At 46.1% G+C, this 15,746-nt stretch overlaps 1 protein-coding gene across 26 annotated transcripts in view; it reads right to left on the bottom strand.

Annotated features, from left to right (window-relative positions):
* gramd1bb (GRAM domain containing 1Bb) overlaps window positions 1-15,746 on the bottom strand; it is a 59,182-nt gene that overhangs the window by 7,325 nt on the left and 36,111 nt on the right. For 12 of the 26 annotated variants that reach the window (XM_057048568.1, XM_057048593.1, XM_057048595.1 and 9 more), the window contains 8 exons: window positions 9,691-9,901; window positions 8,576-8,596; window positions 7,473-7,496; window positions 5,871-5,891; window positions 4,614-4,637; window positions 794-878; window positions 513-616; window positions 344-439 (listed from right to left, as the gene is read on the bottom strand). In XM_057048568.1, the coding sequence (XP_056904548.1) occupies window positions 344-439; window positions 513-616; window positions 794-878; window positions 4,614-4,637; window positions 5,871-5,891; window positions 7,473-7,496; window positions 8,576-8,596; window positions 9,691-9,901 (586 nt within the window). The other 14 variants (XM_057048574.1, XM_057048576.1, XM_057048589.1 and 11 more) reach the window with 9 other exon arrangements.

Raw genomic sequence — 15,746 nt, 5'->3', positions numbered from 1 at the left:
GAAAGCAGTGCAAATAACCGGATGTGGGTAGTGCAAATAACAGATGTAAATAGTGCAATTGTTGTAACAGATGTAATCAGTGCAAATAGCGTGAATGTACAGTCAGTCAGTCCAGACGGGGTTATTGTGCCTGAAGGGAGGTAAAGTGAGAGGGGTCGGCAGGGAGACAGCAGTGGGGAAGAAGCTGTTTCTGAACCTATATTAAATGTAAGGACCTGTGAATGTTTGTATTTGTAAAGGATACTTGTGAGGATCACTCAGGAAGTCTTGGATTACTTTTCTTCACAAAAACATACTTTAATAACGACATTTTATTGTCAACCACTGGATCATCACACGTTACCTTCTCGGTGTCGGTGGAGACCTGGATGGCGTTGGGGATGAGTCGGGCGGTCTTCTCCTTTGTCATTGAGCAGATATCCTTGAGCCGCACCGTCAGCTGCGGGTTCAGAGTTACATATTTAGATAAACTCCTGCTGATTCAACCTAGCAGCTGCGCTGAAGCAGCTTACCAGTGTTTCCCAGCGGAAGATGTTGCTGTAAAAGCAGATCCAGTTCTCAGAGAGGTAGAGTCGCCCCTGCAGGAGGATGTCCCGCTGAAGAGCGCAGGAGTAGTCTGGAGTGACAGAGAATGGCAGAGCCATCGCTCAGCACCCTTGACGTCACTGGGAATGTACTTTAAAAGTATATTTTAATACCATACATCACATTTCATTTGATATCTCCATGAAATGTGATGTAAAAGAAGAACACTGCACAAATGAAGGTCTGAAGCCCGACAGCTCCCACTCACCAACAATGAGCCTCTCTGTGTCGGGGAGCTGCTTGAAGAGTTTTCTAAAGTCCTCATTGCGTTGCTTGTATGTTGGGCTCAGCACCTGCAGGGACAGACACAGTCAGAAACACGTGCACACACACACACACACGCGCGCGCGCACACAAGCATGTGCATGTACATGCACACATCAAAACACCCCTCATGCTCTGTGTCTCGGTCTGTCAGAGCCGCCCCTGTCTTGGTTATTTGTTACCATGAAAATGTGAGTTAACCTTGTTAAAACCAGCCACAGAGCGGATGTGACTTCATTTCATTTTGTGGCTGATTTCAACAGGAACTGGGGATGGATGTTAACTGAAGAGCAAGCAGAGCTACGGTATGTGAGGCGATGGACCCCAGAGGTCATTGACAAAGCACCAGGAAGAATTCCTCAAACCTTGTGGGTTAAATATGATTCTTTATATGCTACTGCACTTATGTGCACAGTTGTATTATTCAGTTTGCAAATTAAGCCTATTTTGTGATAAAGGTAAGGTGATAAGGTGAGAAAGAATGAGAAAAGTTAAGAAATCAGGAACATTTGGGGGTTGTGCACCAACAGATCAAAGTGTGAGAGCTCTCACTGTCTGTTCCAGGTGCTTTTTCCTTCAACAGGAAAAACCTCCGGGAAATGTGAAGTGCCAGTAAAATAACAAAGACAAAAGAATAATGAAGTCTTTGGGATCAGGGTTGGTGGGAAAAGAACAGCCTGCTGGCTCCGTGAGCTCTTCTTGTGAACAAAGAAACAGAAACATAGATTCACACATCTGTGTGACATCACTGAAAGCGCCTCATTAGCACTCCAAACCACAGAGCCTTCGGCTGTGGAATGTAAAAGGGCTGCAGACTGGTTTCCATTAGCAGAGGGAAACTTCCACAGAATTCTTCCTTAAATTTCTCTTCCCATTAAACAACTCAAATATTTCTTTCTAAAGCCAAAGAAAGAAAAGAAATGCAGAGAAAGCTCCCTCAATTCCCAGAGGTTCTTATCTTTGGTATAGAGCTTAGCTTACAGCAGGGATCCTTTCGGAGTCACACTGTTGGTCCTGGAGGTCTGAGGCTGCCCAGCCCCACTCCCAGCCCCACTCTCCTCGAGCTGGACCCTGCAGGAACCACCCCGCCAGTGCCTCATCCAGCTCCAGCACAGTCTCCCAATCCAACAAGGGACAATCCTCGCATAGTTCCATCTTTCACTCTGCCAGACGGTTCTGGCAACAGCGTGGGGCTCTCCTGGCCAAAAATGGTGCCCCAGAGCCTGTTTAAATGCCGGAGATCTGGTCCGTTGGTCTGGGAAGAGCAGTTAAAGCTGTGAATCCAGAGATTGGGAAGTTGTGGTATCCACCCTTTGTTTTGGCATACTCCAGCCACATGATTCTCGTCTCGCTCTGGCTCTCTCTCTCTCTCTCTCTCTCTCTCTGACACACAGGCAGAGGAGTTACGGTCGTTGCCCTATAGTAACCCCGAGCCAACAGTCCTCTATTAGCTGTGTCGTCCCCCTCAGCTTAGCTTACTCCTCCTAGTGTGTGTGTTTGAGAATGGTTTGTGTGTGTTGAGTAATTATATTGACTCAGTTTATGACCCACAAAGTATGCCGCAAATTTGCTTTGAGCAGAGGCTGGTCTGGAGACATGGCTCCAGCAGGAAAAGTGGACAAAAGATGAGGTGTGCCCTTTCTGTCCGGCCAGGTGATTGAGGTCCAGATAACAGACGTGACCACAACCTCCAGCTACCTCATCAGGTGGCCTCAACAGTCTGGACGGCGTCTGCAGCAGGTTCAGAAGCTGTATCACACTCTAAATCCTCCCTGTCTGTTTCAGCTGGGCAGGAAACAGAGCACAGTCACAAATTGCATCTCACCGCCACTTCCTGGTTTGTCAGTTGTTTCTACAACTCCAGTGCCTGAAAACCACAGGCCTGGAGGGTCTGTACGATGAGTCACCATGGCAACTGGAGGCCGGAACAACAGATCATAACTGACCAGATTTGGTGTGCGTAATACTGAAGCTGATGAACGGATGTTGCAGACCAGAGTGTTTTCACAACCAGAACCCAGAGGAGAAACAACTAAACCCATTTCAATCATGGACGTGGCAGATGCTAGAGCCTAGTCGCTCTTTCCTCTCTGTCAGAGGTGCTGTCATTTAATTGCGGACAACTCTTTTTTTAGCAGCCGTTCAACACACTGCTGGTGTTTAGGCGCACCCTCTATTCTGGGCTGAAATAGTTCGGGAGCTATGGGGGCAGCAATAAAAAGACTTCTAAAGCTGGTGGGCCAGAAAAAACAACCGGCTGCATCGGTGCTGATCATTCCCACACAGCTGGGAGACATCCTTCAGCACGTCAGGCAGTTCCTGTCAACAAGTGGAGGACATGTCAGACCTTCAAGGGGACAGAAAAAGTGATTGTGTATTTCCATAAATGGGGCACTAGAGTCCAGGTGAGCGTATAAATGGTAGGAGTGGCTGTTTTTTTATAGATTTAGTTAATAATTGACTCCACCAACAAACAGTAGGGGATGGAAGAGGCTGGTACAGGAAACGGGGGTGGGGTCTGTTTGATCCGTTTATCTCAGGTCTTGATCAGATGAGGTGTGTGTATTGATCCAGGAGCAGAAGGGCCTCTGAAAAACCTCTGAAGCCTGCCCACGTGTTGGTGTTCCACTCGTCTCTAAACCTCTGGAGGCAGGTTGAGTCAGCGCCTTCGTGCTCATGAAGCAGTAATGTATAAAGCTGCTCCTCTGACTGAAGCTTAATGAAGAACTGACATGCTGCTGCGCACGTCTCTGACAGGCTCAGAACGCACAATTAGGACAGCTGGATGTTATAAACAGGGTGACTTCAGAGCCATGGGTGGTCATCATTGCCAGGCAGAGCTCCGTGCACAGGCACAAGCAAACCTAAACCAACTCTGAACAGATCCAGGCTGAGGAACAAGGATGAAAATCACTCCATCCACCCGAGTCCTTCTGTTACCGATCTATATCTGGCTGACCTTAAAGACCAGGAATGGGTCGATCTACCTGATGGGTTACCACTCTATAATGAAGGTGTAAATATCAGGCTACAGGTATCTTCCCTCAATGCAGCAGTGTATACAGACCCTCTTCAGAGGGTTCTAACTAATCCAAACCCACAACCAGAATCTTGTCACCTTCTACACGTTTCATTTTGAACCGTCGGGTTAGGGTTAGGGTTAGGGTCAGGGTCATTAATCTCGCCCCTTGTGGTTGCCTGTTTTTCTGGTATACGAATGGGTGACGTGAGAAGATCATTTGACGGCCACTCTGGCTTTTCTACACTGAAACAGCAGTGGAAAGAGGGTGAAGAGAGGGTCTGGATGCAAATGTTCCCACTGCAGTGTTCATCTGGACACAGAAGCTCTGCGGGACAACATGCCACAAATGACACCATGCTCCATTCTGCTGCTGCTCCAAAGCATTCCAGGCTTGTTCAGTCGTCTATTGTGGATTTGTTTAGTATGGTGAGTAAATCGGTGCACTTGTTACCACCTGTTGAATCAGACATGGTTCGACCTCAGCTACAGGACAGTCAACAAGTCACTGTCAGTCCGACTGGTAATTTCAAAGTAATAGAAGTGTTCAGGTTTGTTCTCATGCACTAAATTGTTTTATTGCACCTTTTTTGAGGGGGGGTTAGGTGGTAACAATTCTCAAGAAGTGATGGAATGAGGAAAAGGCAGGTTTATATCATCATTCCAACAGTGTGAAAAGAGGAAAACAAAGAAAGAGGAGACAGGTAAATATCCAGGGTTGCACAAGAATTCAGGTCATGCTTACTCTCAAGATGTGTTGTCTTTCATGCTGGGGAGAGAGGGGAAGAGTGTGTATATACGGAATAATAAAAAAGGAAATCAAACAACAGAAAATGGGAACAGTTCTGAGAAAGACACAACATACGGGGGTTTCCACAATGACATACTTCCATTCCGCCCCAGTATGTGGGCCGAACCAGCAACGATACAGAGCTATAAAACTACACCTCCCAAAGTTGGGAGAGATGACTGAGATCACGCCAACGGTGTGAAGGAGTTGGAGCGTCACCTTCTGGCAGATTGTAAGATTGCAACCTCAATTTGCGACAAGAGTGGAAATTGTTGGAAATTTTTTGTGGTGGCATGGAACTGCAGAGGACCGGGTGCATGGTACCAAAACCAAAATAGATGGACAAACAACCACAGCTTGATCTACCAAGCTAATCCACAGAAGTTTATTGTGCATCAACAGACTGAGAAATGGGCTGATTTTAGGTAAACATTAAAAACCTTTATGTGAGCAAAGCTCAGGTGATAAAGCTTTTTGACATAATTTAAATTCCAGGTTTATTTGAAATATGTTTACTATTAGAAAGCATATTGAAAAGGTCAAACTGGGAGTTAACAGGAGGGTCTCTTAACCACAGATAATCTGTTTCTGTTGCTGTGCGATGTTGCCTTTAAACAGTCTGATATTTGCAGCCACCAGATGTTCACAGCTGGACAGAGTGGAGGGAACAAACTGTGTGGATTATCTTCAATAATTATCATCCCTGTAGAATATTTTAAACTGTTCTGATTAGCACCACAGGACCACAGGTGGAATACTTGGATTCATGTATTTCAGAATCACACTCCTGGAGTGGAATCTAGATGAAACCAGGGACAAATGTCAGGATTCTCCACGGAATCCTCCAGCCCAGTCCATGGAGGTTCCATGTAGAACTCTCTGAACGCGTTCCACATGGAACCATTGGACAAGTTTCCAAAAGGAAATGAAAAGTTCTCCTTTAAAGAAACAAATGTAAATGTTTATTTCCAGAGTGCACAGCACAGAAAGACATTGTTTCAATTTAAGAACCCCATCCGGTCTGTTCCTAGTCTTCCCAGTCACTCAGTTCCTTGCTTTTCATTTAATCATGTTAATCCCCCCAGGGAACTGGTAACCCTCACTGGTGGTGTGAAAATCACAACAATCACAACACAGCAATAACACATTCACGCACAAACATCACGTGACAGCACTCACCATCATTGTTATTAAAAGAAAATAGGGACTTACATTATACCAGCTTTGGCTTTTCTGTGGAGAGACAGGAGAGAAAGAGAGAAGGAGAGAGAAAGGAAGAGAGAAAGGAAGAGAGAAAGAGAGACAGACAGACAGACAGACAGACAGAAGACAGACAGTGACACAGGGATGGACATTATCTTTATCATTCCTGAATAAAATCCAGAAAAACACATTTTTAACTTTAAAAAAAAAGAAGCTTGTTTTCAAAGTGTACAAATTACCGTGCAGAACAAATAATATCTAATAACCACGTTAGTCCGACATACGTAAGTACGTGTTGTAAAAATGTTCTACAGGAACAGTAATATCAAAAGAATTTCAATGACTTGTTATTAATTGTGGACGATCATAGATGCAGTCCCCATACAGGCCAGAAGGGGGGAGCGTAGCTAAATATTTGGTTTCATAATCATGCAGGTGATCGATCGGGGGTGGGGGTGGGATAGGGATCAGGGGAAGGGGGTGAAGGTATGATATTCAACATCTGAATCCAGGGTTTCACTGGCTAAAAACAATAGTCAAGATCTACTTGAATCTACTTGTTGCTTTGATGTTATTGGAATGAGATATGTGTCAACAATGGTTTCAGCTTTTTACCTGGTTAGATACACACGGATGCAAATATATAGTGTGTACAGTAAGTACGTGTGTGTGTGTGTGTGTGTGTGCGCGCGCGTGTGGGACCAGGCTGTGGCCTGGCTGCAACGATAACTGGTTAAATGTGGGCTAATCTGATTTGAAGGTGACAGACACGAGAGAGGAATTACTTTGAGGCCACTGTCTGGATAAAGTGTTTGTGTGTGTGTGTGTGTGTGTGTGTGTGTGTGTGTGTGTGTGTGTTGTGTGTGTGTGTGTGTGTGTGTATGTGTGTGTGTGTGGGTCTTTATCACATCCATCAAAACTATCAGAACCTTTCAGGGATCACTGGGTCGGCTTAGTGAATCCAAATGCTGAAATATTTTCTGCTCATTGCTGTGTGAACCTGCAGCATAATTTCTTTGGATAATTTTCACAGCGGTGGGCTAATATTGAAGTCCATAAACAAAAAGATGACTACATTACCAAATTTGAACTTATTCTCACCTAAAGCCATTCAGGCTTCAGATAATCATGGCAGTACATCTCATCAGTACCAGTAATTGGTAAATAATAATACAGTTAGGGTGACTTGAATATAAAAACTTTATGTGGTGTCATTAGCTAGTTAAGTTGTATAACCTTGTCAGATAAGACACAGTTGTCAGAAGTTGGATGGATGTGGTGCTTCAATCACAGTGAAGTGTTTTAACAGTTGTCACACTGCACAGCTGAGCAGGAACACCAGTGTGAAAGAAACAAACAAAACCTTGTACAGAAGTCCTGGAAGTCTCTACAAATTCTATATGCAGCTAATGTCAACAAGCAGTAACCAGAACGACTTTACAGCAGGTCACAGGTCTCTGTCCTTTCATTCAGGAGGTGGAAAATATGGGGACAAGACACGCAGGAGCGAAACTACAGCTGCACAGCTAAGTGGGTAGGGGTGGTGGGGGGTTGGAGGGTCTTAGCAGGGCTGTCAGTGGAGGGACAACGTAAAAGAGAAGAAATTCTTACTTTAATCAGGTTTAGTCTGTCATACTGAAAGAAAAATTAAAAAAGAGAATAAAACAATTATGGAGTGTGATTCAGGAGTCAGATTGATTGTTGTTGCAGCATCAGTGCTACAATGGTCACATGTCCCTGAGGCCCAGAGCCCCCCCCTTGAACACACTCTTTTATTTGGATTGCATTAGGGCTAGGCTGAACAGGCTCACGTTGCCAGGGTGGCCTCACAGCAAGCCTGTGTGAGTCTGTGTGTGTGTAGGCACCAAAAAGAAAAGTATAATGAAGTCAACTGGGACATGTGTGTGGCATCAGTTGTTGTTCCCCCAACCTCGTGTCTGACTAGCGTCATCCTGCTCCCACAAAACAGACGGAGAGTCTGAAATGGTGGGTTATTATTGCTTTAGCTTTAGGGAAATGTTCATTAATCATTAACTTTTCATGACAATTAACTGGAATTTATAGCAATAGGTGAATTTATGGGTATCAGAGGAGAACAGAACTCATTAAACTGTAAAATACTTCAATGAGTCAAGGTCATCAAACATCAACAGGTGTCCTTATTTTTCAGCATTTAGAATCAGTGTGTTTGTATGTGGTTGTGTGTCTGTGTTTGTGTGTTTTTTCTGGTTGTCTGCCTGTAAGTCTGCATGCTGGGCTGAATAAAGCTTGCTGACCGTCGGGGTTAAGCTCAAAACTCTGCTGTCAGAGGGACTCGGTCAGCTGATTCATGGGGGAAATGCCGTGTTTTCAGTCACTGCTGCCTCAGTCCTCAGCAGGGATATTGAGGTTTACAGGGATTGGGTGAAGTACTGCTTTGTTGTGGATTCCTGGAGTGAATCAATATAACCACTGAATATCAGTAATTTGCCAGATTGTGTGGCCTTGACATGGAAAACGTGGGAGCACAAAGGAGAAGTTAGAGAGTGATTGTGTGATGGAATCTTCTGTTGTGAGAAAGGTCCATCTGAGATGATTGTGGGTGCAGATGGGCTGTGCTACAGTGACGTCTGCAGGAGGAACAGGCTGGTTTCAGAAGACAGAAGGTGGGTCAGAGTCAGAGGGGAGGTGGGAACAGAGACGTTTAAAGAACGGAAATAAAGAGTAATGCTTACTTTGGAAAGTCGCTTGTGAGACTAGCATGCAATCAGGAGAAGAACAAAGAAAAATCAGATCGAAACTTTAAAAAAGAAACAGACTGCAAGAAGAAACAGTTAAAAATACAAACAAAAGAGCTGAAGAGTCATTATTACATGTTATCATGTAGCAGCAGCAGCAGCAGCAGCAGCAGAGACGAGTGAAGAAAGATGGAGACAGAACCGGTGAGAGAAATGTGGTTCAAAAGAAGCCAAGGCAGATGTGGATGGGAGATGTTTCACATGAGGGTGGGAAACACCAAACATGAGAGGCCCATGCTCATGTTTCCCTGACATCTGGGTCACTCCTGCTGAGCATGGGCCGCTAAATGAACCCCACCACTCTCCTCCACATAACATCAGCCACATTATCTGTCTAATAGGTTGGATGCAACAGTGTTACCACAGCAACTATCATCACCGAGTCCTTGCTGAATGTTGAGAGAACCTCAAGATGTCTAAATCCTTAATATGACGGTTACAAATGTTCATTCTGTTGTTTCCTGTGTATTTATAGCTGTATAGGTGGGACAGATCAGAGGACCAGGTCTCTTTCTGGGCAGGGCGTGGGGGCTGCGGTGGGGCAAGCTGCAGCTTACTATTGGCAGACGGGGCGAATAATTATGCATAAAGGGGACCAAATACATTCCATGGACCCGCCCCTGGGTTGGTGGCTCCGCCCTCCCTCCGCCCTTGTCTCCCACTACCATAACCAGATCTTGGCAGCAGGCAGGGACGAGCTCTTCCTACAAAAAGTGTCTGTTCAACACACCTTTCACGTCTTCTTTAACCCTCTCACACTCACATCCAGGCCAACTAAGTCAGAGTGAGAGCCCGAGTTGACTGCAGGGGCTCAGGATTGATCTGGTAACCTGTGCCTGCAACCTACAACCTGGTGGCTCCATCCCTGGATGTTAGCTCACGTGTTACTTTAGTTGCTAGGTGAAGCAGACACTCAGAGATGCCGGATCAAATGATGTTTCAGCTGTCCTTTTTTTCTCTAAACTGATCCTCTTTGTAGTTTGAACAAAATTAAAAGAAGGGTGTAAACTAGGTTCCAAAGTCATGCAGGTGGGGGGTGGGGGGGCGCTCACCTTTGAGTTCTTTCCCCCACTCCTGGCTGACTGAAGGGAGTACGTTCTCTGGACAACCTGCTCGGGGGTGGAAGGGGATTTGTCAGAGGAGTGGTCCGAACCCTTCTCAACCATGGTCTCGCCCTCCTGGCTCTGTGGTGTTGGAGATCGTGAGCGTTTACGCAGGACTGGTGAGCAGGTGGGAGTGCTCTTGTTTGAGTTACTGGCAGTGCTGGAAGAGAAGAGAGACAAGTAGAGTTGAAAACATCAATCAAACAGTTCTTTTAACTCTGAAAGGGTCTGAAACTCTTAATGAATGCATCCATGTGAACAGCACAGGTAGGACTACTGGTCAGAAGTTCATATTACATCACGAGGCTTAACATAGTGTGTGCTAACCTCGCTAATAATGGCCAAGTTAATACGGGAATCCCAAATAACTACAACAACAACAATAGCAGCAGCAGCGGCAGCAGTGAGAGCAACAAAAACATTAATGACCAGAGCTTATTCTTTCCTTAAAGACATCAATGTGTTTGTCTTTGGACCAGTCCCTAATACGATTAAACAGCCGACATGAGACTGATATTTAATGTGATCATGAGGGGGGTTGTTCTCAAAAACACCAACACTTTGTCATCCACAATTGTAGGTGACCACAGACCATTGAAGGTGGTCACTACCATAACATTCATATCCTCTGATGTACCTCAAGGTCCTGTCTGTCCTCCTGATGTACCTGTAACTCCTGGCTGTCCTCCTGATGTACCTGTAACTCCTGTCTGTCCTCCTGATGAACCTCAAGGTCCTGTCTGAACTCCTGATGTACCTGTAACTCCTGTCTGTCCTCCTGATGAACTTGTAGCTCCTGTTTGTCCTTCCTGATGTACCTGTAGGTCCTGTATGTCCTCCTGATGTACCTGTAACTCCTGCCTGTCCTCCTGATGTACCTGTAACTCCCGTCTGTCCTCCTGATGAACTTGTAGCTCCTGTTGTCCTTCCTGATGTACCTGTAGGTCCTGTATGTCCTCCTGATGTACCTGTAACTCTTCTTTGTCCTCCTAATCCATCTCTAGCTTCTGTCTGTCCTCCTGATGCACCTGTAGCTTTTGTTTGTCCTTCTGATGTACCTGTAACTCCCGTCTGTCCTCCTGATGTACCCGTAGCTCCTCTCTGTCCTCCTGATGTACCTGTAGCTCTTGGTCTGTCCTCCTGATGTAACTGTAGCTCATGTTTGTCCTCCTGATGTATCTGTAGCTCCTGTCTGTCCTCCTCATGTACCTGTAGCCGCGGTCTGTCCTCCTGATGTACCTGTAACTCCTGTCTGTCCTCCTAATCTATCTGTAGCTCCTGTCTGTCCTCCTGATGCACCTGTAACTCTTGTCTGTCCTCTTAATGTAACTGTAGCTACTGACTGTCCTCCTAATGTACCTCTTTGTCCTCCTAATCCATCTCTAGCTTCTGTCTGTCCTCCTGATGCACCTGTAGCTACTGACTGTGCTCCTGATGCACCTGTAGCTACTGACTGTGCTCCTGATGCACCTGTAGCTACTGACTGTCCACCTGATGTATCTGTAGCTACTGACAGTCCTCCTGATATACCTGTAGCTCTTGGTTGCCCTTCTGATGTACCTGTAACTCTTGTCTGTCCTCTTGATGTAATTGTAGCTACTGTCCATCCTTCTGATATACCTGTAGCTTCTGTCTGTCCTGCTGTTTAGAACAACATTCTGGATGAATAACTGCTTTGTAATAATGCTCATGGAATTAGATGAAACATGCGCCTCATGAGTGTGTTTTTGTCTTTATGATGTGGTCCAAGATCTGGTCTGAAGGCCAAGGGAGAATTCAACAATTTAAAGCACTGCTTCGGTCTCAGCACCACCCACATAAAAACCAGAGCTCAAACAAAACAAAGCGCAGGATGAATATCACTATAGCAACAGCGAGCAGAGTGTGGTTTAAATATTCAGACTGGGGAACTAAATATATTTCACCATCTCTGTCTGATTGGGAAAAACATTAGGGTGTAACAGTACGTCATCAGCCATCCACTGGCTGCATGTTTACTGACTGCTGTTCAAACACTCGTCCATACATACAAAAGACCTAGCAGGAGGGTTCCTCTGAAAGCTCTGATCTTTGTTCTGAAACTCTTGCTGTATGATGCAAACAGCATAAACAGGATGGCTGAATGCATCACAGTGTGATTCTAACACCAGCATTCGTTCACCTCCACCCAATCAGCTGTGACTTCTCCAACTTCAGAGGGGCAAGAATGCAGAACATAACGGTTCCAGTAATGGTACTGGTGCATATGTGGCTACACAAAAGGGGTCTGAGCACGATTTCCACTCAAGCTACTAAGAACACACAGCACCAACTACTGGTAATTATTACATTTATACCTGACAGGAAAGGCTTTAGATACATTTATTCCATAGGAAAACTGTGGTTGACAGGGCTTAGGTGGGTTTATGCTGGAAATTATCCAATGAATTTGACAGCAGTGTGCATGAGTGTGCATAATGACAGACAGTAATCATGTCCTGAACTCATTTGTGTGAAGTCGTGCATCACAGAGCTTCAGTGTGTTGTGCTGTGTCAGGCTGGACCCTGATATGTGATTCTTTCTGAAATGAGGTCAGAATAAATGCAGCATAAACAGAATAAAAAGAGAATCAAGCTTACTTCTTGTGCCACTTTGTTACAGTCTTTAAATAAGCTCTAAAGCTCTAAATCCAACCAGCTCAAGTTGTCCAGTCACTCACTTTCACAATAGAGTTCCGGGTCTTTCTAAAGGCCTCGTTTTGTTTTCACAGTTTTGCTGACCCTGGAAAAAACCCATCTGGCAGCTCGTCCCCCCCTTCAGCTCTCTTTGGCTCAAAAGACCATGAGGAACACCATGCTCTCCGCGTCTGCGCACATGGTTGCTGCACACAGCAACACCCAAATGTACCTATGTACTGCATGACAACATTACAGCTGAATGGCAATACACCTCATACATGCAGATCTGAAAAAGAACTGCAGCCATTACATAAGTTACGCCATCCTACTCCACCCATCCACACACACACACACACACACACACACAGCCTGCCATACCCCTGCTGTAGGACATGGTCCCTCAGGACCTCGCCGTAGCAGCCCTCGAGGCAGCGACAGCCCTCGTTGGCCACGGTCACACACTCAAAGACCACCATGCCGTCGTAGCCAGCGCCCAGCAATGAGCTGTTCATCCAGCGAATCATCACAAGCACCGAGTGCTACACAAAGCCTTCCCCTCGCAGCGGCTGGACTGCAAGAGATGGAGGGCGCAGGCAGGGAGCTTTTCTTCAGCAGGCTTAGAGCCACTGATCTTCCCTGACCGGCTCTGATCTCCTAATAAGCAGCTTAAATAACCCTTAACACCATGCACCTGCCAAAGAAGCAACATCGGTGGTCTGAGATGCAGCCACTCCTCAATAGCACCATGCACGTGAACGCATCACCATGCAGACGCCATGTAATCCTGTCTCAATGCAGGCTGCCCGTTCCAGCACCAACCTGGTTGTCGCCATATAGAGAGGCGCTCCGCAGCGATCAGCCCGTCGCAAGCGGCTTCATTCACTCAACGGGAACCGCAGATGAGGAAGGAGTGGAGGTGGGGAGGGAAAGCAGTGGAGAGAAGGATGAAAGGGAGGAGGGTGCATGAGATCTCTGGCATGCCAGGAGAATGTGGATGCAGCAGTCGGAGATAAAATAGACCTGAATTTTCTCTGAAAAACAAGAAAACACTGACGTATAAAGTCCGCGTCTATTTGTCTCCTTTGCTTGCTTCGTTAGCTTCATTGCAGCTTAAAAAAAAACTGCATTTTTCTGTCATCCCTCCTTCTTCTCCTGGCATGTTTGCGTCCATTTGATCATCTGCATCATTACTGCTTCCGGCCGGAATGTTCTCCTGATCTCAGCTGCCTGTCTGCACGACTGCAGGCTGACAATGGATCGAAAGAGACTGAGAGCCAATATGAGAGAGAGCGAGTATAAAGAGAGGGTGAGAGGGAGGGAGAGAGAGAGAGAGAGCTAAATTGGCAGTGAGGGAGTGAAGAGGGAAGGAGATGGCATTCGTGTTGCATTCCTCCTTCCTCAATAATTCATGTGTGTCTTGAATGGAAGAGCTGACATCACTGGCATTCAGGTTACTTTAATTCAACGCTCCTGGACCAGCCTTTCAGAATGGCTTTAGCTTTGTTCCATTTATGTGTATTAAAGAGTGCTGTGAATTGTCAACGTCAATGAGTCTACGTTACATCCAAAACACTGAATTTGAAAGAGTTCAGCAGAGTCAGGGTCCAGGGCAGAGGTGGGAGGAAGTGGCTTGTGGAACGACTGAAGGGTTAGGAACCTTCTCCCTGAAGGCAGGAGGCTGAGGTGGAGCTGTGGAGGGTGGGAGTTATGGCTCTTTGGTTGAGGCGGGTGTGCAAGATGTTCTTGAGGGAGAGCAGCTTGCTGGCGCAGTTCACTATGTGATGCAGGGTCTGTCGGCAGGTGGCGCTGCAGCCTTCACACCCTACAGTGATGATTGATAAGGCTCTGAATGGTGCTCTGCTAGGAGAACATAATGGGACATGTCCTTAGTCTGTGGAGGAAGTAGAGGCCTTTCTGAGCTGTCTTGGGCCGCCGTGTGTTTATTGTTTATTATTCAGGAGAGGTCCTCAAAAGAACTTGGTGCTGATCAAACTCTCCACAGTAGTACCATTGATGCTCTTCCCCTCAACTCGATGTCGGTGCTACACTTTTTCTGCTTTGCCCAGAGGGTGATAGTTATGCTCTGCGTGATGTCATCAATGCACTTCGTGGGGCAGAAAAACCTTTAGATCAGCATGAAGTCGACAGCAGTGGTGAGGAATACGTCTGAGTGTGTTGTCTGTTATCACTGTGGCTTGCTAGAGTACGCTGAGTGCCTCGCTGCTATCACTGGTGTTAGCGCTGAGTGGAATGTAAACAGCAACCAGAATCACTGTAAATTCCCTCGGTAGTTACCATAATCAGTGGTGGACAGTGTTTATGAACAACAGCAGCATTCCTAGACCCGAGATCGCCAATGTAGCCTTTTAAACAGAGGCACGGTCAGCACGGTAGGATGTTAGCTCAGCTAGATGGATGTTGTCGTGAAAGCCATGTTTCTTTTCCACAGCAGCATAAAGATTCCGTTCATCTCAGCTTTAGCTGTCCCAGATGGGGTGAAAGAAAAAACTGCAACTATTACCTTTGACCTGCATTTCACCTCATTGGATTTCACATTCTGATGTGGGATGTTGTTCAAACATATTTACATACGGGTGTTGCAGGATTTTATATCATTTCCTGACATAGCAGGAAGGAGGAACAATCTCTCAGCCAGAACTTGGAGCTGTGCTGCTACAGACACCTCTGTGGGAGCTGTGGAACAAAGGGAGCTGGTCCTCTGAGCAGGACCACAGAGTGCCCAGATAAGCCAGCCCAGCCTCACACCAACCACTGACCTACTTAGGGGCCTCTTTTCTCACCACAGACCACACAATCCTGAGAGGCCACCAGCACCGACACAGGTTTATCAATGCTCTTTATCAAAGATCCACAGGTTGCAAGTTTTTGTGGAAAAATCAAGCCCCACCCTGGATGGGCTGAAAACACCCATCAGTCTGACTACAGTTCAGCCATGCTGTTACCATGGCAGCTAGTCAAGCTGTTCATGTGTACGGCTTCAAATGTTCCCATTTCATTACACATGAATGCCTTTGACTTGAAATGTTCCCAACTACAGTGTGTGTGTGCACGTGTGCGTGCATATGTGTGTGTGTGAGTGTGTAAGGGGGGGGGGGGGGGGGGGGTGCCGCTGTTGAATTAAGCATGAACAAACACACTCAATGACACATAGAAAGTTAGGAACACGGGCCTGAGGGCACTTTGCACCATGAATTTGAGGACACTTGGCCTTCAACATGTTCAGAGTGAAAATGATTCTGTGGGGGTTTTATCTTCTGCTTTAATTACTGCAAAAAAGAAGTTCAGAACAGCTGTTCCCTAACTCATTAAAGAGCAGAGTTCTATTG

This window comes from Takifugu flavidus, chromosome 12 (assembly GCF_003711565.1).
Source record: "Takifugu flavidus isolate HTHZ2018 chromosome 12, ASM371156v2, whole genome shotgun sequence".
NCBI lineage: Eukaryota > Metazoa > Chordata > Actinopteri > Tetraodontiformes > Tetraodontidae > Takifugu > Takifugu flavidus.
Note: the sequence above shows the minus strand (reverse complement) of the source record. Positions and strands in the feature narration are given on the sequence as shown.